The 21,687-nt window shown below is 41.5% G+C and overlaps 1 protein-coding gene across 1 annotated transcript in view; it reads right to left on the reverse strand.

Annotated features, from left to right (window-relative positions):
- Positions 1 to 709: 709 nt before the first annotated feature.
- LOC121189405 (protein kinase C epsilon type-like) overlaps positions 710 to 21,687 on the reverse strand; it is a 57,064-nt gene continuing 36,086 nt past the window's right edge. The window contains exons 11-15 of the mRNA XM_041049500.1: positions 16,199 to 16,353; positions 6,910 to 7,048; positions 6,490 to 6,678; positions 4,953 to 5,099; positions 710 to 4,717 (exon numbers count right to left, since the gene is read on the reverse strand). Coding sequence (XP_040905434.1) covers positions 4,571 to 4,717; positions 4,953 to 5,099; positions 6,490 to 6,678; positions 6,910 to 7,048; positions 16,199 to 16,353 — 777 coding nt within the window. The 3' untranslated portion in view covers positions 710 to 4,570. The remainder of the gene's footprint in view (positions 4,718 to 4,952; positions 5,100 to 6,489; positions 6,679 to 6,909; positions 7,049 to 16,198; positions 16,354 to 21,687) is intronic.

The raw sequence follows: 21,687 nt of genomic DNA on the forward strand, positions 1-21,687 counted from the left end.
CTGTCCCACATCTGTATTTTAAGCAAAAGTTTCTTCTCATTAAAGTTTTACTGTTCATTGTCCACGGAGCCCATGATCCTGATGATTTTCACTCCCTGAGTGGAAATGTTCAAACGTAATATCTGTCTTGTGGAATAAAAGAAGAGATGTGTTTAAATATTTGAGCACACCTGTAACACGTGTAACACATCTGTAACACGTCTGCAACACGTCTGTGCAGAGTAAAAACAAAAGCAGCATCGCCTGCGTCACAGCTGCGTCTCACTGAGGCCTCCAAACATTTAGTTTCCCACCAGCAATCTGTTTCAGAGCAGGTCTCACCACATTTTTCAGAAGCTGAGAGACAGATAACTGCTTCTGGCATTTGACTTAGTCTTCCCCTGTCAACTTCTCAAACATTTTAGATGGAAAAGATTTCTGAAGTGGCCAAATAGGCACAGAAGTCCTGCCTGCAGCGCTGTTGAGGGTTTCAGCTGCCTGCCTACGTTCTAGCTTAAAGCTGTTTTTCTGTGCTGAATGGAAAAATGATAAATAGTTTATGTATCTTGTTAAAGTTGATGTTTGAGTTTTTTTGGCAAAATTTTGTAATTTTCACTGAAATCAAGATGTCAGGTTTTTTTTTTTTTAAATCGTTGAGGATTGAACAGAAGATTCAGATGTGAAAAATTAAAGATAAATGATAAACCCAATAAACAAACTGATTTCTTTCTGACATCATGATATTTAATTCATTTCAAAAATTAAAATACACCTTCACATCCTTTCAGAATACAGTACATTTGGCACGCAGCGCAAAAGAAAGAAAACTCCTAACAGAAACACACATGTAAGACATGGAAAGAATTCACAAAGGAACAAAACCACAGGTCAGATGACAAAATGTACAAACAGCTTCACAAACACAGGGACTGCACAAAAACACAAAAACAAACAAAAACAGTAACATTCTGCATGTGACCCAAGGAAGGTGAACGTTTGATACTGTAAGAAAAACCATAATACTGTCTCCAACTCCAGCTCCACGCATCACTGGTGTGGAAAAAACAAAACAAAACAAAACAAAACAAAACAAAACAAAAAAACAAGCTTCCAACACGAAGTATATTTTCTTTTTCCTCTGTAACAAACATTAAACTAAAGGGATTGTCAGTGGAAAATTTGGAAATAGCATTTGGCATTTAGCATGGAGGACATCTGGGAGAGAGAACATCCTTTTTGGGTCATAGTGGGACAAACAGCTTGACGAATTTAAATTAAGACTAAACAAAGACGCAACATGAGACACATTAAGAGAGAAGAGAAGAGAAGAAGAGAAGAAGAGAAGAAGAGAAGAGAAGAAGAGAAGAGAAGAGAAGAGAAATGATGGGCAGCATAAACATGTTGTGGAAGTTGGTTAAATGGTCGTAAATCTTTAAATTCATAAATATTTTTGTGTGTGTGCTTAATGATTATTAAGTGCTACTGAATGAAACACACCTTCCACTCCCACTGCTGCTGCTACAACACGAGCTCTGTGTTTACTGCTACATGTGCAGTCCTGCCTGTTTGCCTGGCAGGTGACACGGCAGCTCATTAGGCTCATGAGTGATTACAGAGAGCTCATTATAAATGTCCCGTGGACGTGTTCGTTGGTTGACGCTCCTGTCTCTGTCCTACATGTCCATGTTGTTTGGAAAGAATAAAAATTAACCTCAACTCTTACAAATGACATTCATGTGTAACTGTTTAGTACATTCTGCTGTAGAATCTGTGCCGTAATATACGACACATTATTTTCAGACAGTAACTCAGCGTGTCACTGACACTCTGGCTGTTCCTGTAATCTCTGCATGGCAGCCACAGTTTGTTTGTTTCCGGTCAGGCAACTAAAGCCAGGAAAGAAATGCCTGTCACATCAATTAAGAAAGTGCTGTGTGGTTTGAGTCTGTGGACGAAATGAGATGTGAGCATCGACAATCCTGACTCAGGATCGTGTTTACGTACTGTACAATATGTCTGAGATGATGTTGCAGCAGTTCAACACCCAGACTTCAGGCCTCAGGAGTGAAGGCTTGTTCAGGTTTGTTCCAGCGAGCGGTGAAGCTCAGTAGAACTGATCAGAAGGAAGAGCAGGTCAGGTTCTGCAGATTTTATGTTCCTTTTTTTAAAATTCTCTTCATGAGAATACTTTTTTCCTGTTTGGTAAAACTTTATTTTATGGGTCAGGAAGTTCCTAATAATTTCCTGGGGAGAAAGAACCAAGCGATTTGGTTCTAATTACGGTGAGAAAGCTCCATTAAAACCAGAATCTGTTCATTATTTCACATCATTTTCACATCAATTAAAGATTCTTCCAGTCAAACTAATAATTTACTGGAATTAACATAAAGTGTGAAAACTGAACGGTTTAATTTTTCTGATAATCAGTACCACATGATTTTTTTTTTCCAGGGAAATGATTAATATCAAAGAGTAACACACGAAGGTGCTGCACTCATTCTTTGTGTTTTGTCACAAATATAACGACAAAAAAATTCCAAAACAGAAACGAATGAACCAAACCTGCTCTTCATATTCAACATTCATATCCAAGACTGATGCTCTGACGCGTGTCCTCACAGCGCCTCGCTAAAAACTTTAATAATCCAACTGTATGTGAGTGTTTCTCAGAAAAACTCTCAGGTGAAATGTTTACTGTGAGTGTGTGTGTGTGTGTGTGTGTGTAATTTTCTCACTTCTATGGGCCCCACAATGAAACATACTGTTGTCCACTTTGTACCAGAACATGTCTGTAGAGTCTAGAGAGAAAGAAAGAGGAAAAAGAAAAAGAAGAACAAAGGAAGAAAAGAGGATGAAGATAGAAAAAAAAACTCAGAGTATTGCACATGGGCTTCTCATGAAGATGTTTGGATTCAGTTTACTGTCCAGTCATAACTCTGACCTGCAACATGAAACATGGAGAGACACCTCTGAAGTTCCCTCTGAGGCCTTTCTGTCTATCTAAAGCTCATTTTACCTCCATGTCCAGGTTGTCCACAGGTGGAGGAGGACCGAAGCACGATGGTCAGAGTTTGTGATCGGGTCAGTCTCACTGCATCAACATGAAATCTAAAGATTCCTAACACGTCAGCAAGAACCAGATGATCCAGTAAAAACAACACAACAATGACAAAAACAAAACCTTAAATAGAAAGTAAAACACAATGACAACACACACACACACACGCGCACACACACACACCGCAAATACATTCACTTATCACACATTCAGTCACATGGGCTAACACATTCATCCTCTGCGTATGATCCATGACTCTGATGTGGAACCATGGATGTTAGACGCTGTAGGTCCAGTACACCATTACTGCACACACACAAACACACACAGAGAATTCAAGGATCAAATGGACATGATGGGATTTAAGGAGTGGACAGAGAAAGACATTACTCTGGAAGATGCGCTGAGAGTTTCAGTAACAAGTTCTTGAAATGAAAGAAATCGTTTTTTTTGTTTTTTTTTTAAAGGGCTCTCTTGACATTTTAGGTTTCAGCTCATTATTCGGCTTCATTGCACCAGTGTCTCAATGTCAAGTATCACACTGTATGAAAAACAGCTTGTTAACACTGTAAGCAAACCTCACTAAAACAATGGACACTCCCAGTGGTGAGCTACTGTAGGTTTGTTAGCTGGTGGCTAATGGTACCATTTCATTTTCATGAAGAAAATAAAACATCGACGTTCAAACAAGCTAAAAGAAGCAGAGCGAAGGAAAAACAGCACGACCTTCTCTCTACAATAAGAAAAGAACTGCTGAGATAAAGCTGAAGTAAAATTCACTTCTGTGGAGCATCTTCTTAACGTTCATCTAACATTTAATTTGCCAGTTTTTACTTAAATTTAAAATAAAGTACTGACAAAAAATTCTAATCTCTGATTTCTTGCATCTTCCTCTGACATCTCTTTTCATAATGACTGAAGAACTTTTCAAGATCTATTTTTCTTTAAATACAATCAATCAATCAATGATTTTTTTTTTCCATTCACATACATGTTTAGGGAAGAAAAAACATTCTTTAAACACAGAGACAGGATACAACACACCATGTACAGACATGACAGTCTTACTCTTTCTAGAGGTATGCAACTACGCATGCATGCACTCATGTACACACATCACCTTTCTCACACACACACACAGATACGAACAGCCTCTGATCTTGCCCGTGTAATGGCTTCAGAACGCCACGGCGTTGCTTACATCAGAAACACATCCGGACCAACTACAGGAGCAGCAGGGCATTTCTTACAGTAAAGGTGCTTCGCTTACATGCTGCTCGAGCATACGCTTTGACGAGATATGCACAAATGGACAAACAACAAGAGCACAGAAACCATAATGAGAGATACAGGTGGTCTAGTATAATTCCTGGAGAGGTCAGAATCCGGAGAAGTTCAGGTCTCATTCCAGAGGCCATGTTTCTTTAAATACTGTGTCTTTGCTTGAAGATTTTTTAGGTGTTGTGCGGGTGTGTACGTAAGAGGTTAACTGTGTGTGTGTGTGCGTGCGTGTGTGTGTGTCAGTGTGTGCGTCTAGGCCACAGGCTCGTCTCCAAAGTAAGAGAACCCTTTGAACTCATCTTGGTTGATCTGCTTGATGATGTTCTCCTCCACCAGCGTCAGGACGGGTTCTTCACGCGTAAAGTCCTGGTCAAAGTTATTCACGTCCCTTTTGGTTTTCTGGAAGACAAAGAATGAGACGGTCCCATGGTCTTAGGTAAGGTCAAACGCTCAGTAATTCATTTTGCAAAAAAAAGTTATTTTGTTATTTACTGGACATTTCTCTCAGGAACTGGTGAGAAAACATAATGGTAAACACTTCTCTTCACATTTGAACAAATCGGTGATAACGTTTACATTTGACACTTCTCCGTTTGGTGTGTGTCTCTGCGTGTGTGTGTGTGTGTGAACTCACGATGCGTGGTTTGAACGGTGGTCTGATCTTCCTCTGCTCCAGCAGCGTCCAGTCGATCTCTCTGAAGAATGGATGGAGCTTAATGGCCTCCTCCAAACCCTGAGCCACCACGCAGCCCAGACGCTTGTTAGGACTCTTAGTCATGAACTGAGAAGTGACGGGAAAAAAATGAAAGAGATGGAGAAGCAGAGAGAAATAAGAGAATAAGAAATGTGAGAAAGATATTTAATGATTCTGATGAATTTACTGTTTAAATACTAAAAAATAATCATTTTTAATAGCAACATAAGGACTGAGATTTAAATTATGTGTTTACAAAGCAGCTTTGTGAAAGGGGAAAAAAAAAACTGTTAAGACGTAAATGTCAAGTTTCAATTTTCCGACTGTACTACGAGTAAGGAGCCGTTAATGAGTGTCATTATTTTGTTCAGCTGAAAACACATATTTTTCCATGTGTCCTCTGTGGAGGACGTCAGGCTTCTCTGTCTCACAGCTCACACACCGAGTTCACACGCTGTTCAGATTGTTCGATAAACCTGGAATAAACTGAAGTAGGTCTGACATAGGCCTGTATGAAACATATCTTATGAAATGAAGACGTGAAAAAAGATGTTTTTAAATGAAATGAAATTAAATACTAATTCATAATTTATTTAATAAAATATTTGAATTATATTTTCACTTTATTTTGTCACAAAGACTTCCCAAACTGTCTGGAAGCGACGGAGTCACTATAAAGCACCTCTTTCATTTTTCATTTCATCAGGATTTACTCAGTTTAAAAACTGGATGAGAGGTGATGCCCCTGATGCCCTTCAGCTGGACATGTCCAATCGGAGCCCAGAGTGTTGGTCAAGTGACCGGTCGGAGTCCAAGACACTGTCCAACATAAATACACACACACACACACTTTCCCACAAGGCTTTGCAGTCAAACCGTACCAACAGCCAAGGTAAACGCAAGGCTTGTGATGGAAAAACTGGACGAGCAAATAAACAAATGGACAAGTGGCATTACACACACACACACACACACACACAGAGGGAATTATCCGATGTTCTTCCAGCAGAGGAACAGGAAACACAGATCAACGTGTGACACTGAGAAAAAAGCTGCATCCTCTCTGACGTGAAAAACACAAAACTAAGAGAAAAAGCTTCAAAAAGGACGGACACTGACACGGAAAAGACACGAACAGGACCTTCATGGATCCTTATTCTGAAATCTGTAAAAGCCCCTTTGTCCATTCAGGCTGGGTATATTTATTTAAATTTTCATAATGTGCAATAACAGAATTTCAGTGCTGATATAAACTTAGAAAACACAGGGAGGGAAAAGGCACTGATTTTTTCTTATTGCCAACAAAGTGTATCACAGTTAAACTGCAACCTTTATCAGACAAGAATTGTTTTTATGGTGTAAGGCGACCTTGAGTGTCCAGAAAGGCGCCTATAAATAAAATGCATTATTATATATTATTATAAAACTGTCTCTTAAGAAGCGTCCCTCCCCGACCCCAGACCTCTCACTAACTGACCGCTTTGAGAATGGACACAGCCTCTTTGCTGAGCCAGACGGGGTAGAGGACATCATCATGGAGGATCGACTCGAACAGGTCGTCTTCGTTATCGGCTTCGAAAGGCGGCTGGCCTGCCATCATCTCGTACATCAGCACCCCCAGAGCCCACCAGTCCACTGATGGGCCGTAATCCAGCTCCTGAAGGATCTAAACACATGCAGAAAGAGGAAGATATAAAAAGAACATGTATGAAAGAAAGTCAGAAGAACTGATGCAGAGATATAAAGCTTCACGGCTGCTGCTGCTCCTTAAATGTGACGTGTTTTTCAGAAAAATCAGGATCGTTTAACACTTAGAAACCTACGAGCTTCCCTCTTGTGAGAGGCATTAGGGAGACTGCGATTGTGCGTCTGGATGTTTGTGTGTCTTTGGGGTCACCTCAGGTGCGATGTAATCTGGAGTCCCACAGAAGGTGGTGGTGGTGACTCCGCTGAGGATTCCCTCCTTGCACATCCCGAAGTCTGCCAGCTTACAGTGACCCTCCGCATCCAATAATATGTTGTCCAACTTTAGGTCCCTGCAGAGAAGGAAGGGGGACTTATTGGAAAATATTACACAAGCACACACATCCACCCACCGACCAACCACCCCGCCCGCCCACACACACACACACACGTTTTTTTTTACACTTTGAAAGTGAGCTTGAGCTTTTTGTGCCAGCTATTCCTTTCAAATGTTCCAGTTTAATCTGAAGACATCTCATGTGCTCCTCTGTGATCAATGCTTCTCCTAAAAGACCACGTATCTGAGAAAAAGATGGAATTTACAATCATCATTATTCACAAGGTTCATGGCCCCAATGGGTTTTTCTCACTGAAAAAAAATTGGACCTCGCGTTTATCTGTGCTGAAGGAGGGGGGAGGGGGGAGGAGGGGGAGGAGGAGGGGACAGACCTGAGAAGACGGAGAAAGTTGAGGCTTGAATGGGAGAAAGAGATGGAAGAGAGAGGGAGAGGGAGGGTTAGAGAGAGAGTGAGAGAGTCTGAGAGATAAGAGCAGCCGTGCTGAGAGACGACAGGACTGGTCATGAATGCAGCTGCTCCAGGTTTGATGGTTGATTGCTACAAAAATGTCAACATCTTCTGGATGCAGCCACTGCAGCCATTCAGCCCGAGGTGTTTTCAAAAATACAGCCGCCATGACAAGCCAGGGAGGAGATGGAGCGTGTGTGTGTGTGCGTGTGTGTGCGTGCGTGCGTGTGTTTCTCAAGATCTTATGCAACTGTTCTGTTTTTGTAATCCCCAAAAACAACAAAAAAAAAGGCAGCTTAACAATCTTGTTTGAGAGCTGCTGTGATTTGTTGTTGAAAAGCTTGTCCTTTTATGTCCCATCATGCCTTGCTCTCACAGGTTACTGAGTGCACGACAGAAAGTTATGAGAAAAATTTGGAAAAAAAAGGAGAGGCTGATTATGCACAACCATTATGCAGCATACCTCAGAGCAAAACGTTTTAAAAATCAAATTTTACCAGAATTTTTCCATGATTGACTTTTTTTATTAGATTTTCACCTGTTTTAAAAAATTAAAAACACACACCAACACTTTTCTGTTTTCTAAATCAGAAAATCAGAATTTCTTCATCAGCTACGAAGCAGTAAATGTTTTGGCTCTGGGCTGTGAGAGACACTGGTATGTTTTCACATGCCCGTCCCAAATGGAGATGGAGTGTTTTTAAGTGGAGGTTCGCAGACTTTGGAGCAACCTGACAGCTTCAGAGACTCTCACCAAACCCATTTCTTCCTCTGAAGCTACTGTTAAACACCCGCCTACTTGATTCTTGCACATATACATATCCATAAAATCATTACAATGTGTAATTTATCTGATTGAACGTACAGACAGTGGTTACAGCAGGTATCTGGATCGCGTGCAAAGTTAAACCATGAATGGTATGCTAATGTGCCTCAAGTCTCAAGGGAAAAATAACATGACATATCAGATGCAGTGGAGCTTGACAGCTGGCTCTCAACCAAGTTTTCACTTGATAGTTCAAGTTTGGGTCGAGAGCAGGTGACAAAAGAAGTGAAGATTTTTAGGGTCTTTATGCTCACGAAGGGCCAAACCTCCACGGTGAAAGGCTGAACTCAAGACACGTGAAAAGAAAGTATATGAGAGGCTGATGATTTATGTTTTGCAGTTGACACGTCAGCTTTCAGTAAAGTCACAGTCACAGTTCATTGCACATTCTCTTTCCAAGAAATCCATTTCCAATCTTTTTACCTCGGCTATGTTCGGTGACACGTTTGCTTTTATTCTCCTGAACTCTGGACGAAATCCAGAACTTTCATCACTCTTCGCCGCCCGAAACAACCAAAGTCTTGTGCTGCCGAGCTGCTGGGGACTGTGCCTTGCTAAAAGGCACATTGATGGCCTCAGGTTGGGGAAGAAAAGAGCAGCACTTGTTCTGTAATTCCCCAGATGAAAAATTAAACTGGCGAGCCCCTGGCTGCCTGTTTGCATATCTCACCTCCGGGCGACTCCAGCACGTTACATCTGAATTACTCGCCTGCAGCAAGGCAGAAAAATAAATGTAATGCATCTGTGATTGGATTTAAATGGCCACTGACATTAATCTTTGTATTACACATCACCATGTAGCAGGAAAATTCAATATTAAGTGGCTGCAGGTGTTCAGCAGCACTAATGGAATGATATTTATTTATGTGAAGACGTGGTTTTGTAAGATGAGATGTGTCAACAACAGCAAATAATCCATGGTTCTTACAAGAAAATGGACAAAAATGATGTAATCTGTCTTTTATGCTGTGGCAGAAATACTGAATCTGTTTCATGATGTTGTTTTTTCTCTGCACAAAACTTTATTGCCATTATTTTTTGTGTTTGTGTTATTTATTGATATGATCATTTGTTGTTATGAATGTTAATGAATACGCAGCATGCTTAAATTAGAATTTAAAAAGTTTCTTTGCCTGGTTTATTAAGATGAATGACCATGTAAAGCCCATGGTTTTATTAGTTTTTTCATTTCCAGGAACAATTCTCCTCACACATAAAAACAACACAAATCTGAGATTCATTTTTTTTCCCTTTTTCATTAATTTATGTTATGGCCTGCTCATTTTGTTCTGATGTTGTTTTGGTCAAGCTTAATATTTAGTCTGAATGATGTGTGAAATTTCTGTTTGCACAACCACTTATTTTAGAAAGTGGACACAAATATTCAGGAACACATTTTAACTTTTTAGAAAGGCCAATGAAAGAAAATTAGAAAATACATATCTAGCACTTCTGTAGCACACATTTCTTTAAATTTTAAACCTACAATCATCATCATGACTGGTGACACGCACAAGTTACATTCCACACGTGGACGAAACCAGTGCTTTAAAAGCCTTTTAGTGAACGTTTCAATCTAAGCTTTCAATGTCATTAGCTCTGTGAAAGACTGACAACCTGCACATGGTTTCCCTCACCTCTCATCTGAAGCAGGTTTGCATACAAACTCCAGGCTTCTGCAACAACTGAGCCAAGATGAAAGACGCTGATAGAAAATGCACAGTATCTGATGCTCACAGTGCAGAAAATGTGCGATTTAAGCAACTTAATTTAAGCGAGAGAAAAATGGTTTGTTGATTCCCACAGCGTGTCCTATACCAGGAAATGTGAGGACAGGACAACGGCATACGAAACACGAACATAAATGTCAGGACATTATCACATGGGTGAGTCAGGGATTCATGAACATCAGGTACAGTTTAGGTATCAGCTGATCTGCTGACTCGTTCCTCTAATTTCACCTGAAAATACAGACGGTTGATTTGTGGTTGAGTGGGAGAAACGAATAAAACTGTCAGTTTCATTGATTAGATGGATCAAACGTATCAAATGTCACCTTTTCATGTTGGAAAAGCTGGAAACTGAGTCGTTTCCCTCGACAGATGTTCCTGGGATGGAATTTTGTGGGACTCGTTCGATTCAAGCTGCAGCTGATTCGATGCGGCTGCTTTTAAACATCACCATCGCTGTGTCCCCGCGGTCAGGGAATCACCTCGACATGTTATTTTAGAGGAGCTTTAATATCACTCAAGAAATCCTGTCGCTAAACAGGAGCTGGTCTGTCAGCGCTGTCAAGACACACACACACACACACACACACACACACACACACACACACACACGGCAATCAGGCTCAATTGAGAGCATTTCCTGTGTTTCATGTTAATCTTGAGTGATTTTTCCATTACGTCGTCAGCGGCAACCCCTGTGCACTGTGACAGCTAACCTCTCTCTCCCTCCCCCTCTCAGCTCCATCCCTCCATCCTTCCGTCCCCTCTTCTGTGTGACTACATGTTCCAAACACATCTGGTCTAACACACAAACATACACAAGCTGTTGCCACTGGGACATTTATCTTTATAGAATCACGGGGGAGAATATTGATATGAATCCACTGGACAATAAAACTAAAATTCACTGAAACCTGCTGCACAGTGAACCTGATTTTGTTCATAAGGAAATTTTCCGAGTATCGTTTAGGTTCAACATCTTTAAAACAAACCATCATGTCATTTAATTAGCACTGCTGCTACAAAAAAGTGGTCTTGTTTGATTATTATTGATCTTTTTTTTTTTTTTTCAGATGTGTTAATATTTTACTCAACAACGTAACTGGTGAGATGTGGAGACGCAACAACATTGCTAAAGAATCACATAGGTTACTGACAAACCTACAAGATAAAGACCCTGTCTATCAAACACCCGAGTTTATTTAGACTTAAATATATTCTATATATACAATATTTATTTGTGGTTATATATCCAGCACACAGAACCTTTCTTAGTGTTTAAACGTGATATCAACACGTTTGGAGTTTTGGTTCAGGTACAAAAAAAAAAAAATCTTACTTTAACTTACTTTGATATAAATATAAACTCACTTTCCTCTGAACAAGTAACACAACTTTTCAAAGCCATTATTTAATTTTGTCTTGAGGTTTGACACACACCTGGTAACAACCACTGTATGACAAAGGGTGTGTTGATGTTCTAAGTCTTGCAGACAGACTCTTGCGTGTATGTGTGTGTTTATACAGACAGATATGTCTGAACCTGCATCACATCCATACATCACCTTACAGCTGCTCTCACTGAAGCTGAAACAAAGGGGAAAGAGAGGAAACTGTGTTGGGAGCACACTGAGGGGCTGATGGGAGAAAAGACGAGCGTCGGAGGACTGATGGAGGAGGGAGGGGTGGAGAGGGAGGCGGAGAGGAGGGGGGAGGGAGGAGGCGGTTAGGCGGGAGGAGAGGAAGAGGTGGGTGGGGGGAGAGTGGGGACATAATGTTCCCAAAACACTCGTTGTTCATCTTCTTCTGGTCAACAAAGTGGGTCAGGGACGAGAGACAGAGAGAGACACAGAGCGAGAGAGAGAGCGAGAGAGAATCAGGTAGCTCACTCGACTCAGCCATCATGAATTAACACGCAGTGTGCGTGTGATGTCCCTGCCAGCCTCTGACTGAGTAATATGCACCATCACAACAGCATGACGGAGAAAACGGTGCTGAGAGACCGAACCATTAATCTTAATGTTTGAGAACGTCAGCTTTAAACTTCAGGCTGGAAAGGAATTCTCTCCGGAATTAAGCGGGACGAACGAGCCAATGATATCGCAGTACCTTTAAATAAAACACAGCGATGCATTTCAGCATTTGTGTGATGTGGTTTGACCAGAAAATGACTTTTACAGCTCAAAACCTGAACAAGCTAAACTGCTCCAAACAGCTGCTTTATCTGAAAAACTCAAACTAAAAAAGCAGCAGTGAACTGTTTCAGCTGCACGAGTTAAAAAAAAAACTCCTGAAACATTATTCGTTTCTCCACCATCTGTAAGACCAACATGTTCCAAATCATAATCAAACCAAAATCTAAATCATGATGATGATTCATAATAATACTACTTATCATAATTATACTAAAAACAGCTGAACACACAGAGAAGCCTCTGAGAAGCAGAGAGTCTGAGCTTTGAGCGTTCAGACAGACAGAGGTGGACTCTGCTGCAGGACTGGTTTGATCCTCCATTTTTGTTTTACCTGAATATGATCATTTGTGGTTGAAACACTGTCACGTCCCCGTAAAGTTGGTCGTGACTGACGGTGTGTCGCTGTAGAATAAAAGAAGAACCAGGAACATAGTGTAACTGACACGACTCCCTGCAGCCACCGGCCTGTAGCTCTGCAGTAACCCAGGGTTTTCTGGTAATACGACACGTTTTGCAGCCAACCTTCACCTTTCCTGAGAGTCTGACTCTGGGTGGAGGATCACAGACTCGGGGTGGAGTATCACAGACTCTGGGTGGAGGGTCACAGACTCTGGGTGGAGGATCACAGACTCTGGGTGGAGGATCACAGACTCTGGGTGGAGGATCACAGACTCGGGGTGGAGGATCACAGACTCGGGGTGGAGGATCACAGACTCGGGGTGGAGGGTCACAGACTCGGGGTGGAGGGTCACTTCAAAACACGGTTACGAGGCAAAAACCAATAATGAAAACAAACACACGACAATAAAGCTGAGCGCTGTCGGCTCTAACCTCGATGACAGATTTGGATTCAATCGTGCCGACCCACAGGAGCACACACACACACACACACACACACACACACACACACACACACACACACACACACACACACAGCTGAATTTTTATGATTAGAACCCTGTTCTTCATTAATAAAACCATTGTAACAGAAGCCGTGTGAAACAATGAGTCCTGGTGCGACAGGCTCCAGCAGGACTGGACACATCATGAAGCCAAAACAACTAAGAAAATGTAGATTTATATTTCACATCCTCTGTTTGTAAACTATGGAAATAAGATTACGTGAGCTTTTAGTGATTTTATCCTATGCCTTGTTTGTATTTGATGCTATTTATAGCGTGTTTTCATTTTTTCTAACGACACGCAGCACAATTGGTTTTCTACATTTTTTTTTTTTTAATTTAAGGTTCCAGATTTAAGCTGATCGTTGTTTATTTAATCACAAGTCAAATGTTATAAAGGTAAAATATTTCAAACACTTGTGTCTCAGATGTTTGCTTCTCCTGAAGTCACGTCGTTAGGTCTGACAGTCCTTGATTAGCGTTGGCTGAGTTCTTATTGTTCTTTCAAGTCAGCTGATGTTGGTTATACTTCACGACGTCTGAAGGCCAAAACAAAGAAAACATGGAAATATCCTGATCTGATCAAACAAAACGAGCCTTTATTAAACCCTGTGCAGGAAATAAATCACAAAATAACAGGATTCACTTCAGGTGTGTTTGTTTAAAGGTGTTTCAGCTGTTGGGAAACTGTTGTTCAGCATTATTACTCATTATTTATTCAACTGTTGAGTTTCAATTAAAATTTACTGTGTCACTTTTTAGCAGTTTGATCAGTGGTAGTTTGATTTTGTACCATGGAAGGAAGGTGGAGCATCCAGAGAAACTCCAGCAAACACGTCCATGTTAGGAAACAAAAGTAAAACACAGGGAGAACAAAAGGACAGAAATACAAGAGAGTGATTAAAGGAATTCTACGCAGAGCAGAAGAGGAATTCACCATCTTCTGTCACGTTCCACTGACCTTCAGTTTCTAAACATAACAATGCACCATTCATCTCCCATCACTTCCCAGCCTGTTTCCTCATTCTGGTGACTGAGAGTCTGTGTTTGCTTCTGCGTCAGGATTTCGTGGCATCATTTTGCATAGTCATGACTTTTTAAGGGCAGGTACATGGACGACGATGACAAGCACACACACACACACACACACACACACACACACACACACACACACACACACACACACACACACACACACGCACACGCACACGCACGCACGTACACAGACAACTGCGTTGAGCTGTGGGACAAACTGGGACCAAAACAACCAGATCTCATGTCAGTGCAGTATTTGTTATTCTAACATTTTTAGGGCGCTGTTTTAAAGAGGGGTCATTTTTATAAAAACCCATTTGTTTAAGGTTTGGGGTTAGACCGACCAGTCCCCCAGCCTGAACAACCAACATAGGTCACTCGTCCCTGCCCTCAGATACGACCCACAGGAGCGCACCAGCGGCAGGCCCACTGGGCCTTCTCATGTGAATGTCCTGTGTTTTGCTGACCCATCCATCCGTCCTGACTCTCTGTACTGCGTCGCCTGACTTCGTCCTTTGTTCCTGTCATAGTTACTCCAGCAGCCACAGGCCGCCTAACAATAAAATGTATAAATAAAACAAAAAAAAAATAAGTATGATAAAAAAGTGTGGACATGTTAGAAACTCACGAGGTTTCTCACAGGGAGAAGTCCAAACTATATGTGTGTGTGTGGTAAATACCATGAAGATGTGAGGACAATTCAGCCGAAACACAACGCCATAAACACACACACACACACACACACGCACGCACGCACGCACGCACACACACACACAGGTTGCATGACGATTCATGAAGAGAAAACACCGGAAAGAAGAACTCACTTTTGTTCCATCGCAGTTATTTCTGGGAGCAAACAGCCTGAACCTGCACTGAGTCTACGCTCCTCACAATGGTGTTATGATTCAAGCAGCGTGTTGCTTCTGTGGGACCCGCTGCGTGTTTGCCATTGGCTGACAATGATATTGTGACTGAAGGGTCCACGCAGACAGATAATAGTACCTGACGATGAGGTAATCTCGACCCGCAGGCGAGCACGGAGTCCGGGGGTCGACAAGTTTGAGTTTCATAACTGAAGAAAATATTTAATCTGAGAAGAATCTTCAGCCACTGTTTATGTTTTCAGTGTGACTTAACACATGAACACAAACATCACTCTGCTCAGATCAGCTTTTCCTCTGTCAGTTCCCTTAAGAATCTGAAACATTAACCATTAACCCACTTTCCAGTCAGTATGGATGTCTCTCACTTTCGATTTTACACCAACATGATGATTCACCAGCAAACCCTACGTGTCAGAGGAGCTTAGGTTTGAACAGTCCAGCAACAAAGATCACAAACCGCACGGTCAGTTATTCTGTGAAACCTGCTGATACACCACTGACAGGATGAACCGGGAACACACATCAGGACCGTTTTAAACACCAGGAGAGGAGCGAGCTGAATGTTCCCGGACCTCAAGACCAAAGAGGGGTTTTATTCCAGCACAGTTCATTCAATGTGGTCTGGAGGACTCAGACCACATAAGCAGCACATTCATGCCCCACAGGTTTTCAAAGAATAAGAATGACAAGATGAGAATCCAAGCACCAGAGCAGATTCCTGCACAAAGCACTTCACTCTAATTTTACAATATTTCTACTCATTCATTCTCAGTAAATGTTAGTTTTCCTTTATCCTGGAATTCTCTTATATGTCCTGTAATGGAGACGCACGTCCCAGTTGGAAGCACTAAATCAAATAAGCAGCGTGTTCATGCTCCACAGCACATGAAACAACTGAAGACACAGAGTCTGAGTAAAAACTTGTGCTTTAACTCAAATGTGCAAAGAAACAAAAGGTGCGAAAGTGCAGTGGAATAGAAATACACCAGCTGTGATGTGATACGATGAACTATGAACGGGAGAAACATCCAGAAGACACAACACTAATCTGGAGAAAGGGAAACAAAGGGCACATCACATGGAGAGCTGTGGAAGGTTTGATGCTAACGGTGTTGGCACGGTTACCTGTAAATGACTCCGTGCCGGTGCAGGAACATCAGGGCAGATGTGACCTCAGCGGCGTAAAATCGGGATCGCGCCTCGTCGAACTTCCTCGATCGCTGAATCTGAAACATCAGGTCGCCTCCATTAACGTACTCCATCACGAAGAACAGCCGGTCCTGGAGAAAGAGAGGGAGAGAGGAAGTCACTCACTTTGTGCGTGATGCGTAAATGCGGTGCGGTTTTATTTTAAGATCCTTGAATTGGACTAGATAAGTGATTAGAGTGGAAACTAACGATTATTTTCAATACTGATGAATCGGTTGATCGATCTTTTAAACCTCGTCCTTAAAATTTTAGAGTGCAACATTTGACAACATAAATATACTTTGGATTTTATGTCTCACAGACTTAGTGTAAGAAACACAAAATGCATGACTATGTGACCAACGCTGATTGTGTCCACTCCCATAGGACCCCTTCCTGTAACACACACACACACACACACACACACACACACACACAGACACACACTCCATACCGCGCCCTCCGGGCTTTATTCTCTTGGTACTGAAAACGAGCTCAGAGGAAAAATGAACCCTTTCCTGAATTCCAGCTCACTTTCTTCATATAGGAAACAAGAGAGAGAGAGAGAGAGAGAGAGGGGGAGAGAGGGGGAGAGAGAGGGAGAGAGGGGGAGAGAGAGTGTGTGTGTGTGTGTGTGTGTGTGTGTGTGTGTGTGTGTGTGTGTGTGTCAGGGAAGTGTGATATAAGCGGCTCCGTATATAAGAAACCAGGAGGAGTCCTTCTGAGCCATTGTGTGAGCCTGGGTTCACCCTGTTCACAGTAAAGGCGACAAACACTGTATGTATGTATGGAATACGAAGTCTGAACCTCAGATACAGGAAGTGGAAAAAAACGTGGATTCTGTCGCCGTGGAAACTAACAAAGTCCATTTACACCTCTGAGGTGCAGCCGCTTCACCTGAGACTCGTCTCATACTGTACTTTTTCCTCCACTGCTTCTCTCTCATAGTCTGATCATCAGACCGGATTATTTGTGTTTATATAAACTGCTGCATTAATCAGAGAAAATCATTCATCATGGCAGCTGAACGTGAAATATGAAAATCAGCCTTGTTCGACAGACAGAGAGTTTTCTCCACCCATTCTCAAACTCTTCCCTTTGTCCACTTACTTGCCTGCTTCATGGCTCCCTCTGCTTCCCTTCACACCCACCCTTCACACCCACCCTTCATCCACTTTATCCTCTCTTTTCTCTGGGACTCAATGAAAACTGTGGTGTGATCCTTAACTCGTTAACAGGTGGAAACTTCCTTTTCTTGAACATCATCAAAAGCTGTTCTCAGTCACAGCGGGGGGTGTAATTTATGGGAGGACACAGGGGACATGTCCCCCAACACTTCTTCAGGGGGCACGTTCAGAAGGCTCTGTGTTATATTTAAAAAAACAAACAAAAAACAAACAAACAAAAAAAAACAAAAAAAGAGGAGAAGCTCCAGGCACTGGGAACAGCGACCGCTCAAGCTCCTCAGCCCCCTCTCCACCCTCCCCTCACCCTCCCCTCTCCACCCTCCCCTCTCCCTCAAACAGCTCACCTAAACATCCAAACCCTCAGATTACAGAGGACAGAGTTTTTTTTATATTTTGCTGTATAAAATATTTTTTGCTACAAACATCCAAATCATGAAGGGAACATATGAAAATTAGGAAAAGTCACAGTTGTTTTCTTTTATCTGGGCAGAGGTATCTAAAAAACTCAAGCCGTCTTGAGGATTAGTGTATTTGTGTGTGTGTTCCTGACCTTTGAAATCTAAATTACGCACCTATTTGATACTTTGGATTGTAACTAGATCTTAAAATGGTACTGCTTTCATCAGAAATGACACACAATCACAATGGACCCAAACATGACATGATTCCAGTTAAGCTAAATCCACGATAATGCGTCAAACAGTCAGATTTCTGGGTAAGGTTTTGATGATCCTGCTTCCTACTTCCTGCTTTTTTCCCCGTGAAAAAAAAAACAATCAAAATGGAAGTGACTAACAGTAAACATAAATCCCAGCACCTGCTAAGTCACAGCTCTGATTTCCTTCGGTCTGTGTGACGGCGTAAGCAGGTTCATCTAAGCTGCAAACTGCAAACCAGAAAAAACTTTCAAGAAATGCTGACTTGAAACAATAAACAGTCTGAAACCACAAGTCACGAAACCGATTTGGTTTCAAATGTAAAATACGTTTTTTTCATCACAAATGATAAAATAATTTTCCAGAAGAGTCTGCTGTGAACACAAACATGAGCAGTGACAGACACATCACGCAGAGGTCACACCGAGTCAGAAACCCAATCCAACCAGTAACATCATGACTGGTCTCTCAGTTTTGTGGTGGTGTAAACATTTAAGAGGCCGCAATGGTTTTGGCTTCTTCCTCCTCTCCTACCTTCATAGCACAACGCTGCTTCTGATTGATTAGTTTGAACTGAATTCAGGTGAATCCAGCTGTTGACCCGCAGCAGGTGGAGGGATTTGTGGCCGGTCAACAACATTCAAACTCTCTGTTTTTAAAGCTGACCTCAGGTTCCTTTTCTCCTGTCTGGTATCAGTTTAGAGGGGCCCCACGACTGAGTCTTACATAAGTAGCCGGCGGTCCACCTCAGCCAGACTTTTTTTTTCTCTCTCTCTCTCTGCTCCTCCTGAAAGCGACTTTAAACAGGATGTCGAAATAGTTTGTTTAAATGTACCCAGAGTCCCCGGCTGGTCCCACCCAATCAAACATGAATAAACATTTCCTGAGTGTAATTACAAATGTACAGATACTGGCTTCCCACTGCTGAGAGACACACACACACACACACACACACACACACACACACACACACACACACACACACACACACACACACACACACACACAAACAAACACACACATAAACACACACACACACACACACACACACGCACATTCCATGTTCTATACGCACACACCCAAATGATCCACAACGCAACACAGACAATAATGTCTTGATGGTTATCTTACCATTGTGTCCATGTTTCCATGTGTTTAATGTGTCTAATGTGTGTGAATGTGTATGTGTGGTTAAACATGTGCCCCCTCTATGCCACTCTGATGTTATGTATGTAAGACAAGTCCCAACTTGCATCTTATGTAAACCCAAACCCATTAACCCATGTTTTCTCTTTCTTTACTGTCTAACACACACACACACACACACACACACACACACACACACACACACACACACACACACACACACACACACACACACACACACACACACAAAAACAATGAAAGAAAGTACTGTATCAAAGATTTGGCCTGAGTATAAAGTGGTTTCCAAAGTAAAAGCTCATATGCTGAAGAAACACAGATTCACTGTCAGGTGAATGTTACTGGACAAATGGTCCACATTTAGAGATTTTCATACTTCAGGAGGGAAACAGAGAGAGAAAGAAGGGAGGAAAGAAAGAAAGAAAGAAAGAAAGAAAGAAAGGAGAAACAAATAAAAAAGAAAGCAAGATAAGAAAGGAAAGAAGGTAATTGGGACAGGAGAAAGTAAGCAGTAATGAAGAGGAAATTGAAGAGGAAAGGGAAAAAAAGGAAATTAGGACAGAGGAAAAATAGAATACGAAAGAAGGAAAAAGAAACTAAAGAAAAAGAAGAACAAGCAAGAAGGAAATTAATAAGAACTAAATAAAGAAAAAGGAAGCAAATAGACAAAAGAGGAAGGGAAGTAAAGGAAATGAGGAAACAAAGGAGGACAGAGAAGAAGGAAGGAAGGAAAGAAAGAAAGAAAGAAATTAAATAAGTAAAACTGATAATTGAAAGTGATAATATTAGTGGTATGTACCCAAATCTACATATACATATATACACAGTTGTCTTGTACTTGAGTACATGTACTTAATTACTTCCTCATGTCTGCAGTTCCACATGCTGAAATCTTTAAGAGAATATTTCTGTATTTGGTTTGAAAAGTCGCACATGGCACCTCCTCACATTACAACCTGAACGGTAAACACACTCATCAAAATCAGTCAAAAACTGGGAACAAAAAACAACAGGAGGGGTTTGAACTTTTGTCCATGTACAAAAACAAAAACGTGAATTGCTGCCCTATTTTCCTCGGAACATTACGAGCCATTACCGTTTGGCTGCTAGTCATTACCACACAGAGCCGACCCAGTAAAGACGCACTCGGTGATTTCATTCAACAGAACCTGGAGCTCAGATCGTCACACTGTCTGATCAGCGTTTTCATTTCGCTTGATGGAAGCTCTGTCGCGCTAATTTCTCTATAAATGTGACAATCACTGTCAGAGATGAATTTTTTTTTCCAAGTCAGTTTTAGACTCTCGTATGTTTTGTGTGGTCTTTTCCTTTAAGAGGAGGGACTTTTCCTTTTCTTTTTTCCTCACTGATGATGGCAGCAGGAAATGATTGTAATTGGAGGACAGAGTGTATTGTGTGTGTGGCCCTGGATCCAGATCAAGAATGTCTGTCCTTAAAAAACTCCAGTTAAATCAAGCTTGTGTTGTAGTGCTGAGCAGCCACTCAGAGTCAAACCCAACGTATCTGTAAGTCATCCAGAAAGTGTGAGCGCAGTGAGCGATGTCAAGAAACCGCTCTGAACTGGAACCAAAAAAAAAAAAAGACGTACAGAGACACATTACTCCTGTCAACGCACATGTGTGTTTGCATGGACCTTGGGCCAAAGCGAATGCTCAAAACATATTTCACCAAAGATACGCAGCCAGGTAGAAAACCGATGACGTCTGCAGTTATAGTCCAGGATGTTCTTTGTTTTTTTTTGCTTTGTTTACTAAGTACACCTAAACTAATTCTGCACAAGCTGCAGTTTGTGTTGCTGTTTGTATTGTATTGTCTTATACAGACAGGTGTTCATATTATTTTGTCCACAACATTTATACCAGTGACTGAAAGTTACATGGTGGAATTTATGGGGACACTGTAGAGAGAATACATTTCACACTCAGAATTTAGGCACTAAAAAGCACAAAAAAAAAAGCAAAAAGTGATGTGTGCAGTGACTTAGAGCTGTGGAATCAGGCTGTATGTGTATCTGTATGTTGACATGAAGACAGACAGGTGTATAACCAGGATTTAAAGTATAAAGTATTAAGAGTAAAAACATACTTTGTTGGAAAATCCACCACAGAGTGATTTCTATGAATGTTCTCGGATCTGCCTCCTCTGCGGTGGTTAAGTTTAGTTAAGCACACATGCTGGTTAAGGTTAGGGAACAAGGAATGCATTATGTCAATGATGGTCCTCCAAAGTATAGAATTACAAGAGTGTGTGTGCATGCCTGCACTACATCCCAAGAACAGCAAACATATCTCCACTAATGACTGCAGTTAAAAAACAACTCACCGCTGCTCAAGACTGACACATATTTGGCTGGGCAACCTGCATGTGCCTACAGTGTGTGTGTGTGTGTGTGTGTGTG

Source organism: Toxotes jaculatrix, chromosome 11, assembly GCF_017976425.1.
Source record: "Toxotes jaculatrix isolate fToxJac2 chromosome 11, fToxJac2.pri, whole genome shotgun sequence".
In the NCBI taxonomy this organism is placed as follows: domain Eukaryota; kingdom Metazoa; phylum Chordata; class Actinopteri; family Toxotidae; genus Toxotes; species Toxotes jaculatrix.